We start from the raw sequence: 17,612 nt of genomic DNA on the forward strand, positions 1-17,612 counted from the left end.
TAAATGAAAAAGCCTGGTTGAGTTCCAATAAACTTTTATTTTTTAGATACTTAAATTTCATTATAATTTTCACCTGTCACAGAATATTATTATTTTGGATTTTTTCAACTATTAAAAAAAAGTAAAAACTCTTCTAGTTCATGGGCCTTACAAAAAAAGGCAGTGGGGCATCTCCGGCTGTGGGCGGTAGTTTGCAGACCCCTGTTCTAGATGGATAAACAGATGGCTTACGGACCAGAGCTGCAGCCTCCCATATCAAGATAGAGACAGGCAGGATCAGACATGTGAGTCCCTGATTCCAAGGTGGCAGGTGTTGTCAGGGAGCTGAGAACTCATTATTTTTCTCATTCTTGGTCCAGTTACATACAGAAACAGCCAGTTACAGGACCAGGAGATCAGGCACCAGGGAGAGAAGAGGGTGGCTGGCAGTGCTGGAGCCAGAGTCCTGGGAATAGGTCCACTCCCATCTCGGGGTGGGAGTTAGGACAGATGCAGGTGCAGGATTTCCTCTGCCCGCTTCAGGTACTCGGCCGCCTTCTTCTTCACACCCTCTCGGCGGGCAGGTGATGGATCACCTGGGAAGACAGAATGGCTCAGTGGGTACCTGGATTCAGAACCCTTGGTCTAGCTCCTTACTGTCCACAGAGCATCACCAAGTGTCTTTCCCTGTTCCTTGGGAGTCAGATATATGCTCCCCATTTTACAAATAAGAAAACTGAGGCCACAAGAGATAAAGCAGCAGCCCAAGGTTACACAATTGGTCAGTGAGGAGCAATTGTGATCCTTGTTTTTCACTTTCCTTTCCCTTCACTGTACCATCCAGGATCCCAGGCCTGACCCTCCAGCCTCCAGTCTTGCTCACCAGGAACTCCCTGGAGCAGGATGTGCACGCCGTCCCGGTAGCCCTGCAAAGCGGCAGGGTAGGCGCCTGCCTTCTCGTCCCGTAGGGCCTGGGTGATGAGTTCTGTGGCTTGGCTCAGATAGGCAGGGGCGGGCTCTCCTTCCTCGTCGTCCTCCTCTGCTTGTCCACCTGGCTCCCAGGGTTCCTGGTCCGGCCTTCCAGATCCTGCCTCCAACGCTGCCAGCTCCCCTATGTGGGTAGGACTGGGTCCTGCACCTTCTGTCATCAAATGTGGAGGACTCAGGTCAGACGGGCCCTCTTTTGCCCTGGGCTTGCTGCCCAACCCCAGACCTCTCTGGCCCACCAACCCGTCCTGGGTTTCTCAGTGCCTGAGCAATCCAAAAGCCACTTGTGCAGAGCACACCAGCCACGATCTATTTGGTTGGTGGAGTTTGTGTGCTTTTGTAAAAACAGTCTTACTTCCCTAATTCTTTGTTTATAATGAGATATAGTTGATTTACGATATTATATAAGTTTCAGGTGTACAACGTAGCCTAACTCTTTGAGCGTGCATGCTCAGTTGTGTCTGACTCTTTCGAGACCCCATGGACTGTAGCCCGCCAGGCTCCTGTCCATGGGATTTTCCAAGCAAGAATACTGAAGTGGGTTGCCATTTCCTACTCCAGGGGATCTTCCCAACCCAGGGATCGAATCCAGGGGTCCTGTGTCTCCTGCATTGCAGGTGAGTCATTATTAACATTTTACCACTGAGTCGTCATTAACATTAATTTGCAAGCTCCGAGTCACTGGTTCTACTCCCCTCCCGACTACAACAAATCCAAGAATTTCCTTCACAAAGTTTAATTGAAGGATTCTAGGCCAAGCATGCCAGGTCAAGGGTAGAAATGCTCCAAGCTTTGGAATCTTAGAATAATGGATCCAGTGAACCTCCAGGCTTTTTAAAGTCTTTCAATTTCAGCTGAGGCCCCAAATGGGAAGAAATGGGTGGCATACATTCACACATTCCAGAGAGAAGGGCTCATATATCCTCTAGGACTGGCAAGGAGATGGTCAAAGATTCCCTCTGTAGATTCCACAAAAGAAGGCTAGCGATCTGGTGAACCTTGGATGAAAAGGCCTTTAAAGGGAAGGTGCAGGACTAGGAACCACCACTGCACACCACTGGCCTGGAGAGGGAAGGGTGGGCCTCTCTAGAGCCCCACCAGAGGAACCCCATGTGGAGACCAGGGGCCTTACAGGAAGGTAAGGTGACATTTCACTTTCCAGTTGGACTACAGCCCTTCCTGTGTTGCTCATGAAGCAGAAGACAGAAGAGATCTTGGAACACCCTAGTACTTGAGTTCAAGAGGCTGGTATATTTGATGAAGAGAGAGAGAGATGAGTGCCAGCCCCTCACCTGGAGAATTCTGATGGTAAAAGTTTGGCTGGACGAACCCACAAAGTGGGGCAAGGACAGAAGGCAGCATCTGAGCAAAGTACCCCTCCAGCTTGGTTGGGGCGAGAATTTAGGAGTTTTTTCATGGGCCGAAGGAACATCTTATGGGAGCTGCCTTTGAAGAGTCTTTCCAGGCTCCTGCCCAAGTACCTGGGCACTGGGCATCCCAGGAGGCTTGGCTGGGGCCAGGCAGAGTGCCTGGATCCTGCCTCTCTGTAGCCGGGTTCATCAGCCATGGCGACATCACCCCTGCCTTTCTCCTCCAAAGGACATTCCTCACACCCTGGTTACCATGGCCGGGGGCCCAGCCACCAATCAGGCCCGAGTTGTGGGGTCAGGGGGTGCAGGGTAAGGCTGAAAACTGGATGCAAGACTGAGGTCCTGATTTGGATCGGACCTCAGAGTGAGAGAACTCAAGTGCCAGAGACAATCAGAAAGCTAAGGGCCTGCCCAAGAGGTCACCAAAGGGTAGAGAAGGGAAGCCAACAAAACAGGCTGAAAGAGACAGCTACGGAAGCCAAAATGAAACTGTGTCATGACGACCCGAAGTGCCGTCAACCACTTCAACACCCTAGCTGCAGTAGCAGCATAAACTCAGAATTTTAAAATGAAAAGATTCTGAGTCTCAGAGCCAGGGATTGTCAAGCTCGTGATCTGACAAGGAGCTCAGGACCAGGGCCTCCATGTGGGGCCCTTCCACGTCTGGTGCCCTCACATGCCAGAGGCTGCCCCAGGGGCTTCCTCTGCTGTCCTTGGAGCCCAGACCTCACTGCCCTTCACTGACAGGATCTATAGCCTTCAGGATCTACAGCCAGACCCTGAGCCAGCTAGGAAACCTTCACCTTGAGCTTCGAGCGAAAGAAGTCAGACCCTCCCAGGGCAGTGTGACACCCTGCTGGTTCCAAAGCGTTCTCAGGGAGACGATCCATGGTGGGAAGCGGCTCACTTCCACTACAGTTGCTCACTGTGCTGGAGTACCCAGCTGGCCAGGGCAGCAACAGCACCTGGGAAGGGTGCAGTTCAGTTCAGCTGCTCAGTCATGTCTGACTCTTTGCGACCCCATGGACTGCACCACACCAGGCTTCCCTGTCTATCACCAACTCCCAGAGCCTACTCAAACTCATGTCCATCGCGTCAGTGATGCCATCCAACCATCTTATCCTCTGTGGTCCCCTTCTCCTCCTGCCTTCAATCTTTCCCAGCATCAGGGTCTTTTCAAATGAGTCAGTTCTTCGCATCAGGTGGCCAAAGTTTTGGAGTTTCAGCTTCAGCATCAGTCCTTCCAATGAATATTCAGGACTGATTTCCTTGAGGACTGACTGGTTTGATCTCCTTGCTGTCCAAGGCACTCTCAAGAGTCTTCTCCAACACCTTCCTTGGGAAGGGGCACTGCTTCTAATTATCAAAGCCACCTTTCGCCCACAGGGGGCGCCTTTCTCAGATTTACACAGGCAGGGTGCAGCTGGTGGCTATGCCTCCCTATGGTAGGGACCTCCTGCCCAGCTCCACCCCCTCACCCTACCCTGACCCCACTCATCCCAACTTGTTACCTTCCTTGGAGAAGGGGTCAAACAAGGCAAGCTCAGCCTCGGTGAGGGGGCCTCGGGCAGGGGAACTGGATGCCTCCTCGGTGCTCCCACAGTTAAAGAGGAGATCCAAGGCCTCCTGAGCAGGGCTGGATGGTGGCGGGTCCGCTGAGGAATAGATCATTGGTGACATTCATGCCTGCTTTTATTGTTATCTCCCAGCTTTCAAAATATCGTTACCCACTCACTGAAGCCTTGCAGCAACCACGGGCATAGACAATTCCATTCTTAAAGTTTGTGCCCATTTTACAGATTAACAAACTATAGCCCTGAGAAGGAAAATGACCTGGGCAGAGTTCCTCAGCAGGATAGTGGTAGAGGAGGCGGGAAAGGCTTTTCATTGAGGAAGGAGTGGTTCCCACTCCCCATACAGACAGGCTCTGGACCCTCCAGCCCTGGCTCGCTCTCCTGCTCCACGTACCTGGCACCTCCAACTCCTCAAGGCCCCTTCTCTCTGCAGGAAGCGGCTGGGGCAACCAAGTCTCATGAGGCTGGACCCGGGGCTCGTCGGGCGGTGGTGTGGGAATCAGAGGCGGGGGCAGGATGTGCAGGTCTCCGGACACCTCGGAGGGCCGTGTCACCTCCCCACCCTGCACGAGAGAAAGACCAGCCGGGGGAGTCACAGGGACAGCCTGTGGGCAGGCAGGCTTCCCAGGTGCTGAGGACCAGGGAAGAGCAGGCGCACATACCCGGAAGAATTCCTTGAGCTGGGGGCTGTTGTTGAGCGCGGGGATGTGCACAGTGAAGCGAAGCAAGTCCTCGGCCCCCTTTCGCCGCTCCTCAATCACCGAGGCTTCAAACCGGCCTGCACCCGCCAGGACAAGGGACAAGGAGACAACAGTGACCCACTGGCCACTTTTCCTGGTCCTGCCTGAGAGGATCTGAGCAGCCCCCTGGCCCCCACCCCATTCTCCCAGAAATCCACCTTGGCTCTGCCTGGGGCAAGGGTCTCGCAAGGAGGGACCTATCTCCCTATTCATCCATTTACCGGATGAGTATTGAGCGAAGCGAGGTCTCTGCCCTCATGGTTATTACATCCCAGACAGGGGGAAGCAGGCAACCAACAAGAAACAAATAATTTCAGATGGTTTCGATGTATTAGGGAGGAAAGTAAGACTCAGAGCGGGGAAGTGACTTGCCCAAGGTCACACAGAAAGTAGCCCCGTGTTTACAGCTTCTCTGCTCGGTTCCAGGCATCATGCAGAGTTATTTAACTCTGGGCTAGTTATCGTGCTGCCAGGGGGAGTTATCCCACTGCCTGGCATAATTTGCTAGCGAGGACCTTTCACCTTGCTATACAAGAACATCTCCTGTGAGTCCAGAGACACAAGTAACAGACCAGCCCCGTCTGGGAGAATATAATATAAGCCTCATATGTAATTTACAATTTTCTAGGAGCTGCATTTAAAAAAAAAAAAAGAGACAGATTAAATTTTAATTACATATTCTGTTTAACCCAGTATATCCAAAATAGTCTCATTTGAATATATAATCAATATTCAACTATTGAGATAGTTTACATTGTTTTTTCAGTGTATTTGACCCATAAACACATCTCAGTCCAGACTAGCCACATTTCTGGTGCTCCTCAGCCATAGGTGGTTCATGGCTGCTCTTTCTAGACAAGTGCAGATCTAGAAGAAACACCAGGTTGTGGCTTGGAGTTCTGGCTCAAGCCCCTTCATCCTGAGCCTCAGTTTCCTCATCTTGAAAATGGGGCTAATGAGGACAGGAATTAATATTAAAGGGCTCAACACACAAAAAGGGCAGAACCATTTCCCCATGTGTAAAATGAGACCGTCTCTAATGATCCCTGGGTCAGGAAGGTCCCCTGGAGGAGGGCATGGCAACCCACTCCAGTATTCTTGTCTGGAGAATCCCATGGACAGAGGAGCCTGGCGGGCTGCAGTCTATGAGGTCACAAAGAGTCGGATACAACTGAAGTGACTTAGCACACACACACACAAGGGCCCTTCCAGTGGTCTGAAACACATCTTTGCCAGGAGTTTCAGACCCCTTCCATCCAGCCCTTAGCAGCAAGTGTCCCCTTTGCCCAATGCTCTCTCCATCTTTGGCCTGAATGCCTGAATCAAGACTCACCAAACACCTGGCCGCGGGGGAAGGCTGGGAACTCCTCGAGGCGGCGGAAGAGGTTGCGGTGGGTGTAGGCCAGGTCTCCGTGCAGCTTTCGAAAGTCACTGTACCGCTTCCAGACCACCACCTAAGAGGGACACGTGACTTGACTGGGCTGAGCAGTGGTGGGATTCGGCCTTCGCCAGCCCCAGCCCGGCTCCAGGCTGTGTGCGCGTTAGGGCACAGCAGCCCCTCCTTCCAGGGAGAGAGGGGGGCTGGTCTCCTGTGCAGTTACCAGTGTCCCTGCACTGGTTTTGGATCTGGAATCAGGAGATGGTCCCTTCCTCCTATGAGGCTCACCTCTTTGACATCCTCCGGGTCCCTCTTTGAGATGAACTGAGGAAGAAAGGCAAAAACCAGTGAGACCGACATCCATCCCCTGTAAAAGATGGCCCAGCTAGCTCCCAGCCCCCTTCAGAAGAGCAGAGCCCTTCAGCCAGTGGTATCAAGGGGTCCTGGTTTAAGGCCCTGAGTATAACTTTAAGCAGTTTTTGTACCATGTACCTTAGTTTCTTCATCTGTCAAACTGTTACCGACCTGGGTCCTTGGACTCTTTAATCAACAGAAACTGATGAGGCTGGCCGAGAAAATCGGGCAAGGCGTTAATGGGACCCAGATGCAGCACAAGGGATGGGAAACAAGCGACAGGGACCCTTAAGCACTCCCTCCGAGGAGGGCTAGCTGGTTCCTTAAATGGTTAGGGCCCGAGGGGTGGCTTGAGTGATCAGCTCATCCCCTTGGTGGTGCGGTGTGCAGGCACCATGCACAGCACCCTGCTTTTGCGCCAGGCACCTCTGAAGTGGCAGTAGGTTTACGGCCTTATTGTATCTCATGGTTCACAATTGCTTAGACTTAGCATGCAGGCAGTTATTTTGAGTCCCTTATAGCTTCTTTTTCTTTTTAAAAAATATCTATCTAACTATTTGGGCTTCCCTGGTGGCACAGATAAGAAAGAATCTGCCTGCAATGCAGGAGACCCGGGTTTGGTCCCTGGCTCGGGAGGATCCCCTGGAGAAGGGAATGGCTATCCACTCCAGTATTCTTGCCTGGAGAATCCCATGGACAGAGGAGCCTGGCGGGCCACAGTCCATGAGGACGCAGAGTTGGACATGACGGAGCGGCTGATGCACACTTTCTATTTACGTGAGTATTTACTTGGCTGCTCCAGGCCTTAGCTGCAGAACACGGAATCCTTTAGTTGTGGCGTGCGGATTCTTAGTTGCTGCACGTGGGACCCAAATCCCTGATCAGGGATCGAACCTGGCCCCCTGCACTGGGAGTGTGGAGTCTTAGCAGCTGGACCACCAGGGAAGTCCTAATAGTTTCTTTGTGTTCTGTTTGTCTAGGGGCAAGTGTAAGTACGCCAGTACAGGGTCCCAGGTCCCAGCCAGTCTCAAAATGGGGGGAGCCCTAAAGGCCCATCTAGAGGGCTCCATCCTCAACCCGGCTTTTATCTCACTTCCTTCAGAAGGTAAGCCCCTGCATCTCTTTCTGAAACCAAAGACCTCCAAGTTCTCTAAAGAATGAGGTTCTGTCTCAGGAGCCACCCCTCCGTTCAAGGAGGAAGCTGCTGTGGGTGAACACTCCTGGACACGGAAGTGAACACTCCTGGACACGGACATGAACACTCTTGGACACGGAAGAAACCTCACTGGGGTTGTGAAGAGCAGACTGGTGTCTGAGATGGAAAAAAGACTCCATTTTCATTAGGGCATGCTCATAAGAATTAAAAAATAACACCCTACAGCTTGAAGTAGCTCTGACAGTTTCCAAACATCTCCAATTCATTATTCTACATCCCAGGGAGACACCTATGATTCACATGCCCATTTAGGAGATGAGGAAATGGAGGCTTAGAGAGGGCTCCTGACCTGTGGGAGGACTGCTAGCATTGAAATCCTGGCCTTTGCTTTTCACTACAGGCTTGCCTAAAATATTTTGGGTAAAATAAACTATATTGAAAAACCATTGAGGAATATATACCTGACAAAGGACTCCTTTCCACAATATATATATAACTCCCATGTGCGTGCTTAGTCACTCAGTCGTGTCTGACTTTTAGCAACCCCATGGACTGTAACCCACAGGCTTCTCTGCCCATGGGATTTCCCAGACAAGAATACTGTAGTGGGTTGCTATTTCCTTCCCCAAGGGATGTTCCCAACCCAGCGATTGAACCCATATCTCCTGCATTGGCAGGATTCCTTACTACTAAGCCACCAGGGAAGCCAAAAGTACCCCTATAGGTACATATATATACACAGAATATTACTCAGCTATAAAAAAGAATGCAATAATGCCATTTGCAGTCACATGGGTGAACCTAGAGATTATCATACCAAGTGAAGTAAGTCAGAGACAGACAAATATTATATGACATCACTCATATGTGGAATCTAATTTTTTTTTAAAGTTGCAAATGAACTTATTTACAAAACAGAAATAGACTTACAGATATGGAAAACAAACTTATGGTTACCCAAGGGGAAATGGGGGAATAAATCAGGAGCTTAGGATGAACACACACGCACTGCTACATATAAGACAGATAACCAACAAGGACATACTGTATAGCACAGAGAATTCTACTCAATATTCTGTGATAAACTATAAGAGAAAAGAACCTAAAAAAGAATATATGTATCTGTGTAGCTGAATCACTTTGCTGTACACCTGAACCTAACACAACATTGTAAATCAACTATACTTCAATAAAATTAATATAAAAACAAACAAGAAGGGGAAATCTTGTAGTTCATGTAAGGATTATTGGAAACAAAGTATAGAAAATAGTAAGTAAAAAAAAAGAACATTCTATAAATTAATATCAAAAAGACAAACAACCCAACTTTACAAAATGGACAAAATACTTGAACAGGCAACTCCCACTAAAGAAGATGTTTGAACGGCCAGAAAGATAATGAAAATATGCTCTTTAGTCCTAAGAGAAATGCAAATTTTAATATCCCAGTGAAATACTACACACCCACCAAGAATGGCTAAAATTAAAGATGCTGATGATGTCAAGTGTTGGTGAGAATGAGAGTATACAATGGTACAACTACTTTGGAAAACTGGCGATTGCTAGGAAAAGTTACACATATGCCCAGCAAATGACCCAGCAATGCCCAGGTACTCTCTTCTTTTCAACTCTTACTTTGATTTTGAACTTATTTTTGAACTGTGGTATTGGAGAAGATTCTTGAGAGTCCCTTGGACTGCAAGGAGATTCAACCAGTCAATCCTAAAGGAAATCAGTCCTGAATATTCATTGGAAGGACTCATGCTGAAGCTGAAACTCTAATACTTTGGCCGCCTGATGTGAAGAACTGATTCATTGGAAAAGACCCGGATGCTGGGAAAGACTGAAGGTGGGAGAAGGTGACAACAGAGGATAAGATGGTTGGATGGCATCACCGACTTGATGGACATGAGTTTGAGTAGGTTCCAGGAGCTGGTAATGGACAGGGAAGCCTGGCATGCTGCAGTCCATGGGGTCGCGAAGAGTTTAACTGAACTGAGATAGCTGATTTACAATATTCAGGTGTATACACATACATAATCTTTTTCAGATTCTTTTCCATTATAGTTTTTTTTTTTTCCATTATAGTTTATTAGTTTATTACAAGATGGGATCCTGCTGGCTCAGACAGTAAAGAATCTGCCTGCAATGCAGGAGACCTAGGCTTGATCCCTGGCTGGGGAAGATCCCTGGAGAATGAAATGGCAGCCCATTTCAGTATTCTTGCCTGAAGAATTCCACGGACAGGGGAGCTTGGCAGACTATAGTCCATGAAGTAACAATGGGTCGGACACTACTGAGTGACTAATACTTCTTCTTATTACAAGATATCAACTATAGGGACTTTCCTGGCAGTCCAGTGGTTAAGATGCCAGGCTTCTATTGCAAAGGGCATGGGTTTGATCCCTGATCAGGGATCTAAGACCCCATATGCCTGGGGGTGAGGCAAAAAAAGAAAGAAAGATATAGTTCCCTGTGCTATACAGTAGGGCCTTGTTGCTCATCCTTTTTTTTTTTTTTAAGATTTATTTATTTATTGTTGGTTGCGCTGGGTCTTCATTGCTGGGTGCAGATTTTCTAGTTTTGGGGAGTGGGGGTTACTCTCTAGTTGCAGTGCACAGGCTTCTTCTTGTGGTGGCTTCTTTCATTGCAGAGCATGGTCTCTAGGGCACACAGGCTCAGTAGTTGTGGAGCACTAGCAGCTGCTTTGCGACATGTGGCATGTTCCCAGACCAGGGATCGAACTCGTCCTCTGCTTTGGCAGGCAGATTCTTAACCACTAGACCACCAGGGAAGCCCTAATCTATTTTATATACAGTAGTTTGTATCTGCTAATTCCAAACTCCTAATTTATTCCCCACCTCCCTTTCCCTTATGGTAACCATAAGTTTATTGTCTGTGAGTCTGTTCATTTTAAAATAAGTTGACTTGTATAATTGTTTTAGATTCCAGATATAAGTGATATACCATATGACATTTGTCTTGGGATTATCTTTTTATTTTCATTTTGTAAATTTTTTTTAATATTTGCATTTTTTGGATACAGGAATGACACAAAAGATTTGAGGAAAGACCATTTTAAACATCTAGGATTCTGCGTTTAAATCATTTTGGAAGCCTTTACATTTCTGCTTTAACAGTTATTAATGCACCTGTTTAATAGTTGCCTACTTCAAAATTGTAAAAATACAAAAAAATTTACAGTGAAAAATCTTCCCCAATTAGTTCTTGTATGTCATTCTACAGATAATATTATACTGTTTCTATTTTTAATTCCTTTCATGATATCCTGTCTCTATACACTTATAACGTTATTACTTCATATACCAACTTTCGTCTTTATCTACTGACTTCCTGCTGTGACTGTGAAGAGACTTATTCCTTTATAGCTTTACAAGTGTATGAATTTTTAGTCACAGGCATAATTTTTTGAAAAAATTTATAAAGTAATTCAATTACTTAAAGAGTTTTCATATAAATATCAAACAAACCAACAGACAAAACTTACTCCAAGAGACTGGAGACCTAATCAATATTTGGGGTGAGCCAGTTTTCAAGTTAATTTAAAGAAATTCACAGCCTGACGCCAAGCTGCCACGCGTTGGGCGTGGACACACCTCGCAGTCTGGGAACTGCCGGCACGCCCTTTTAAAAGAGCAGAGCCCTCCTGTGGCCCCGCCCCTTGATGGCTAAAGAAGTAAACTAAGGCCGGTTAACCGCCCCCCCCCTTAAAGGGGAAATCCATTCTGTCGTCTAAAATGGGAGCCTCCAGCAGCGTCTTGCCTTAAAGTAAAACACGGCACCGCTCTTGTTAAAAGGGTAAAGTTCCTGCTGGGCCCCACCTCACCTGCGCCGTCACTTTGTATTCAGTGTAGCCCTTGGGGTGGGTCCGGGGGTCGGAGACTGTGTAGTGTCGCAGAAAGTCGTCTTTCGCCTGCCGGGACATGGCAAACAAATTGGAGCGGAGCTGACCGCCGGCCTCCGCCTCCTCCACGCCTCCCCCGCCCCCGCCCCCTCCAGTTCAGTCTTCCCGAGTCGCCGCTTCGCCCGGGCCTGCGCCCTTCGTCCTACGGCCCAGGGAGCTGGTCGCAAGTGACAGCGCAATTCTCAGCCAGGCGCTTGGCCAAGGGAGTGTCTAAAAAGTTCTCGATGGTTGGTAAAGCCGGAACCAAGTGATTTGGGAAGGGATTGGGGAAGAGTAAGGAAGGCAATGGCAACCCACTCCAGTACTCTTGCCTGGAAAATGCCATGGGCGGAGGAGCCTGGTAGGCTGCAGTCCATGGGGTTGCGAAGAGTCGGACACGACTAAGCGACTTCACTTTCACTTTTCACTTTCATGCATTGGAGAAGGAAATGGCAACCCACTCCAGTGTTCTTGGCTGGAAAATCCCAGTGACGGGGGAGCCTGGTGGGCTGCCGTCTATGGGGTCGCACAGAGTCGGACAAGACTGAAGCGACTTAGCAGCAGCAGCAGCAAGGATTGGGGAAGCTGGATCACTCAGGTCTGCTTTGAGATAAACCCACCCCATGCGATGGTAAACCCTCATCACATATCAATGACTTCTTTGCTTCCCAATTCCCTTCTTTCATCCATTCCCCCAAATTTTATTGTGTTCAGTATGTGCCAGACATTGGCAAATCATTTCCCTTTCTCCTTCCCTGCTGCTGCTGCTAAGTCACTTCAGTCATGTCTGACTCTGTGTGACCCCACAGACGGCAGCCCACCAGGCTCCCCTGTCCCTGGGATTCTCCAGGCAAGAACACTGGAGTGGGTTTCCATTTCCTTCTCCAATGTATGAAAGTGAAAAGTAAAAGTGAAGTCGCTCAGTCGTGTCCGACTCTTTGCAACCCCATGGACTGCAACCTACCAGGCTCCTCCGTCCATGGGATTTTCCAGGCAAGAGTACTGGAGTGCAGTGCCATTGCCTTCTCCTTCCCTAGGATTCGCTAAATTCACATTTTCTGTAAGGATTCAGTTCAGTTCAGTTCAGTCTCTCAGTCATGTCCGACTCTTTGCGACCCCATGAATCGCAGCACGCCAGGCCTCCCTGTCCATCACCAACTCCCGGAGTTCACTCAGACTCACGTCCATTGAGTCAGTGATGCCATCCAGCCATCTCATCCTGTTGACCCCTTCTCCTCTTGCCCCCAATCCCTCTCAGCATCAGAGTCTTTTCCAATGAGTCGACTCTTCACATGAGGTGACCAAAGTACTGGAGTTTCAGCTTCAGCATCATCCCTTCCAAAGAAATCCCAGAGCTGATCTCCTTCAGAATGGACTGGTTGGATCTCCTTGCAATCCAAGGGACTCTCAAGAGTCTTCTCCAACACCACAGTTCAAAAGCATCAATTCTTCGGTGCTCAGCCTTCTTCACAGTCCAACTCTCACATCCATACATGACCACAGGAAAAACCATAGCCTTGACTAGACGGACCTTTGTTGGCAAAGTAATGTCTCTGCTTTTGAATATGCTATCTAGGTTGGTCATAACTTTCCTTGCAAGAAGTAAGCGTCTTTAATTTCATGGCTGCAGTCACCATCTGCAGTGGTTTTGGAGCCCAAAAAAATTAAGTCTGACACTGTTTCCACTGTTTCCCCATCTATTTCCCATGAAGTGATGGGACCGGATGCCATGATCTTTGTTTTCTGAATGTTGAGCTTTAAGCCAACTTTTTCACTCTCCACTTTTACTTTCATCAAGAGGCTTTTGAGTTCCTCTTCACTTTCTGCCATAAGGGTGGTGTCATCTGCATATCTGAGGTTATTGATATTTCTCCTGGCAATCTTGATTCCAGCTTGTGTTTCCTCCAGTCCAGCGTTTCTCATGATGTACTCTGCATAGAAGTTAAATAAGCAGGGTGACAATATACAGCCTTGACGTACTCCTTTTCCTATTTGGAACCAGTCTGTTGTTCCTTGTCCAGTTCTAACTGTTGCTTCCTGACCTGCATACAGATTTCTCAAGAGGCAGGTCAGGTAGTCTGGTATTCCCATCTCTTTCAGAATTTTCCACAGTTTATTGTGATCCACACAGTCAAAGGCTTTGGCATAGTCAATAAAGCAGAAATAGATGCTTTTCTGGAACTCTCTTGCTTTTTCCATGATCCAGCGGATGTTGGCAATTTGATCTCTGGTTCTTCTGCCTTTTCTAAAACCAGCTTGAACATCTGGAAGTTCACGGTTCACGTACTGCTGAGGCCTGGCTTGGAGAATTTTGAGCATTACTTTACTAGCATGTGAGATGAGTGCAATTGTGCGGTAGTTTGAGCATTCTTTGGCATTGCCTTTCTTTTGGAATCAAATGAAAACTGACCTTTTCCAGTCCTGTGGCCACTGCTGAGTTTTCCAAATTTGCTGGCATATAGAGTGCAGCACTTTCACAGCATCATCTTTCAGGATTTGAAATAGCTCAACTGGAATTCCATCACCTCCACTAGCTTTGTTCGTAGTGATACTTTCTAAGGCCCACTTGACTTCACATTCCAGGATGTCTGGCTCTAGGTCAGTGATCACACCATCATGATTATCTGGGTTGTGAAGATCTTTTTTGTACAGTTCTTCTGTGTATTCTTGCCATCTCTTCTTAATATGTTCTGCTTCTGTTAGGTCCATACCATTTCTGTCCTTTATCGAGCCCATCTTTGCATGAAATGTTCCCTTGGTATCTCTAATTTTCTTGAAGAGATCTCTAGTCTTTCCCATTCTGTTGTTTTCCTCTATTTCTTTGCATTGATCGCTGAAGAAGGCTTTCTTATCTCTTCTTGCTATTCTTTGGAACTCTGCATTCAGATGCTTATATCTTTCCTTTTCTCCTTTGCTTTTCACTTCTCTTCTTTTCACAGCTATTTGTAAGGCCTCCCCAGACAGCCATTTTGCTTTTTCGCATTTCTTTTCCATGGGGATGGTCTTGATCCCTGTCTCCTGTACAATGTCACGAACCTCATTCCATAGTTCATCAGGCACTCTATCAGATCTAGGCCCTTAAATCTATTTCTCACTTCCACTGAATAATCATAAGGGATTTGATTTAGGTCATACTTGAATGGTCTAGTGGTTTTCCCTACTTTCTTCAATTTAAGTCTGAATTTGGCAATAAGGAGTTCATGATCTGAGCCACAGTCAGCTCCCGGTCTTGTTTTTGTTGACTGTATAGAGCTTCTCCATCTGTGGCTGCAAAGAATATAATCAATCTGATTTCAGTGTTGACCATCTGGTGATGTCCATGTGTAGAGTCTTCTCTTGTGTTGTTGGAAGAGGGTGTTTGCTATGACCAGTGCATTTTCTTGGCCAAACTCTATTAGTCTTTGCCCTGCTTCATTCCGTATTCCAAGGCCAAATTTGCCTGTTACTCCAGGTGTTTCTTGACTTCCTACTTTTGCATTCCAGTCCCCTATAATGAAAAGGACATCTTTTTTGGGTGTTAGTTCTAGAAGGTCTTGTAGGTCTTCATAGCACCGTTCAACTTCAGCTTCTTCAGCGTTACTGGTTGGGGCATAGACTTGGATTACTGTGATATTGAATGGTTTGCCTTGGAAACTAACAGAAATCATTCTGTCGTTTTTGAGATTGCATCCAAGTACTGCATTTCGGACTCTTTTGTTGACCATGATGGCTACTCCATTTCTTCTGAGGGATTCCTGCCTGCAGTAGTAGATATAATGGTCATCTGAGTTAAATTCACCCATTCCAGTCCATTTCAGTTCACTGATTCCTAGAATGTCGACATTCACTCTTGCCATCTCTTGTTTGACCACTTCCAATTTGCCTTGATTCATGGACCTGACATTCCAGGTTCCTATGCAATATTGCTCTTTACAGCATCAGACCTTGCTTCTATCACCAGTCACATCCACAGCTGGGTATTGTTTTTGCTTTGCCTCCATCCCTTCATTTTTTCTGGAGTTATTTCTCCACTGATCTCCAGTAGCATATTGGGCACCTACTGACCCGGGGAGTTCTTCTTTCAGTATCCTATCATTTTGACTTTTCATACTGTTCATGGGGTTCTCAAGGCAAGAATACTGAAGTGGTTTGCCATTCCCTTCTCCAGTGGACCACAGTCTGTCAGATCTCTCCACCATGACCCGCCCGTCTTGGGTTGCCCCACGGGCATGGCTTAGTTTCATTGAGTTAGACAAGGCTGTGGTCCTAGTGTGATTAGATTGACTAGTTTTCTGTGAGTATGGTTTCAGTGTGTCTGCCCTCTGATGCCCTCTTGCAACACCTACCGTCTTACTTGGGTTTCTCTTCCCTTGGGCGTGGGGCATCTCTTCACGGCAGGGGAACATAAAGAACTCCAGAGAAGTACAGTGGTGACATGGGTTCTGAAGTCACACGTCTTACTAACTCCAAGAGTTCCCCTTAACTACTTGAGCGACAGTTTCTCATCTCTAGAATGGGGATGTTGACATAGAATCTACCGCAGTGGCTTTCTCTTTTTCCTTTGTGGGTCCGTCTAGCATTCGCCCCTGCCTCTTTCTGTTAGCACCATAGCACCAGATCTTTCGAGGTAGTTCACTAGGATGTGCAGCCCTCCAGCCTCTTAGCTCAGAATCCAAAGGTGCCAGCTCCTTTCCCTGCCCCAGGTCCCAAGTAGGGGTCGGGGACTCCCCCCTGAAAGACTTGACTCTTGAGTGAGGGACAGGCACAGTGCCTGGTGAGGGGACAACGTTCCTCGAGTACAGTGTCGGCTGTGGGTTTGGCTGCCCAGCCTTTGGAGCTGTCCAATCTCCACCGACGTGCCCTGAGTTCCCAGTATCTGCCCAAGAAACGTCTTTCTGCCAAAGGCAGTGATCTGTGTCTGGACAGCGTACCCAGGACCCTGACTGATCCCACCACCACCACGCTGGAAGCCTAAATGGAGTAGCAGGGGAGGCCACTCTTCTTACTGGAACTCAGATGAGTGGGTGCTGTAACTTCAGAAACACAAAGCAAACTCCCAAACCAGACTCTTGGGAGCGGTGGAAACAGGGTAGTTCATCCAGAGGTGTTCGTGAGGAGGCTGGGATGGGGTGTGTCCCCTCTTACAGCATACACAGGGCTCCTCTGAAGACCCCTTTCTTGGTTGGGAAGACCCCTGGAGAAGGGAATGGCTCCCCACTCCAGTATTCTTGCCTCAAGAATCCCATGGACAGAAGAGCCTGGTGGGCTACAGTCCATAGGGTCGCAGAGTCAAGACAGGACTGAGCAATTAACAGACATGCACACCTGGTTTTCAGAGTTCTCTTGGCAGGGCCCTGGCTTCAAGTCCCCTTCTCTCCCATCATTCCCTCCTCTCCCTTGCCCAGTGGCTCCGCATTCTCCCATTTCTGCCTTCTTTATCTAAGACCTTTCCCACCTAGGTCAGCTTAGCCTCTGGCCTTTCTCCTTCCATTAGGAGTTCCGTCACTGGTAGAAGTGAACAGAAGAGCCTTTTCAGAAGGCAGAGGAGAAGGAAAAGCTGCAAATGCACAGGGGCAGGGCAGGGGGTCTGCTCCCCACATTCCCACTCGGTCGGCTTGACCACGTGATGCAGACTTTCTGCTGCAGCTCATCCTTCACATTCAGAGGACTTGTGATGACTATAACCTTGTTATTTTTCTTATTTGTCTCTGGACTTCCCTGATGGCTCAGATGGTAAAGAATCTACCCGAAATGTGGGAGACCAGGTTCGATCCCTGGTCAGGAAGATCCTCTGGAGAAAGGCATGGCAACCCACCCCAGTATCCTTGCCTGGGAAATATTTGTCATTAACCATGTATAATTCACCTTTGAATGAAAGCATGCTGCTTACTAAGGGCCCCTAGGAGGGCTTGAACACTGGGTTGACTCACCCAGATCAGTGGATGTCTGAATTCACATTGGATCTGCTTGAACTCCTACTGGTTCAAATAAAAATAATTATAGCTGACCTATAGTGCATACGATGCGCAAGGCAACCCACCCATCTGATTCTCCTCCCAACCCTAGGAAGTAGGTGACACTGTTTTCAACCCAGGTGGGGACCCCAAGGCAGAGACAGGTTAAGCAACTAGCTCTTCATCAATCAGTGAGTGGCAGAGCCAGGGTTCGGCTCTGGAGACTGGATATGTCTG

The 17,612-nt window shown here is 48.0% G+C and overlaps 1 protein-coding gene across 4 annotated transcripts; it reads right to left on the bottom strand.

The window, feature by feature from the left end:
• Positions 1-17: 17 nt before the first annotated feature.
• On the bottom strand, positions 18-11,547 carry SNX15 (sorting nexin 15). 4 transcript variants are annotated; one of them, XM_086384949.1, is made up of 8 exons: positions 11,386-11,547; positions 6,317-6,352; positions 5,984-6,104; positions 4,573-4,688; positions 4,305-4,473; positions 3,848-3,991; positions 863-1,120; positions 18-575 (listed from the first exon to the last, which is right to left on the bottom strand). In XM_086384949.1, exons 1-8 carry the CDS (start codon positions 11,482-11,484, stop codon positions 481-483), a joined length of 1,038 nt encoding a protein of 345 aa, XP_086241075.1. In that variant the 5' UTR covers positions 11,485-11,547; the 3' UTR covers positions 18-480. The 4 variants fall into 4 exon arrangements, with proteins under 4 accessions (XP_086241075.1, XP_086241076.1, XP_086241077.1 ...); XM_086384950.1 differs by lacking the exon at positions 6,317-6,352; XM_086384951.1 differs by lacking the exon at positions 3,848-3,991.
• Between the last annotated feature and the right edge of the window lie 6,065 nt (positions 11,548-17,612).

Source organism: Bos grunniens, chromosome 29, assembly GCF_055505025.1.
Source record: "Bos grunniens cultivar Pamir isolate PY7600 chromosome 29, Bosgru_T2T1.0, whole genome shotgun sequence".
In the NCBI taxonomy this organism is placed as follows: Eukaryota; Metazoa; Chordata; class Mammalia; order Artiodactyla; family Bovidae; genus Bos; species Bos grunniens.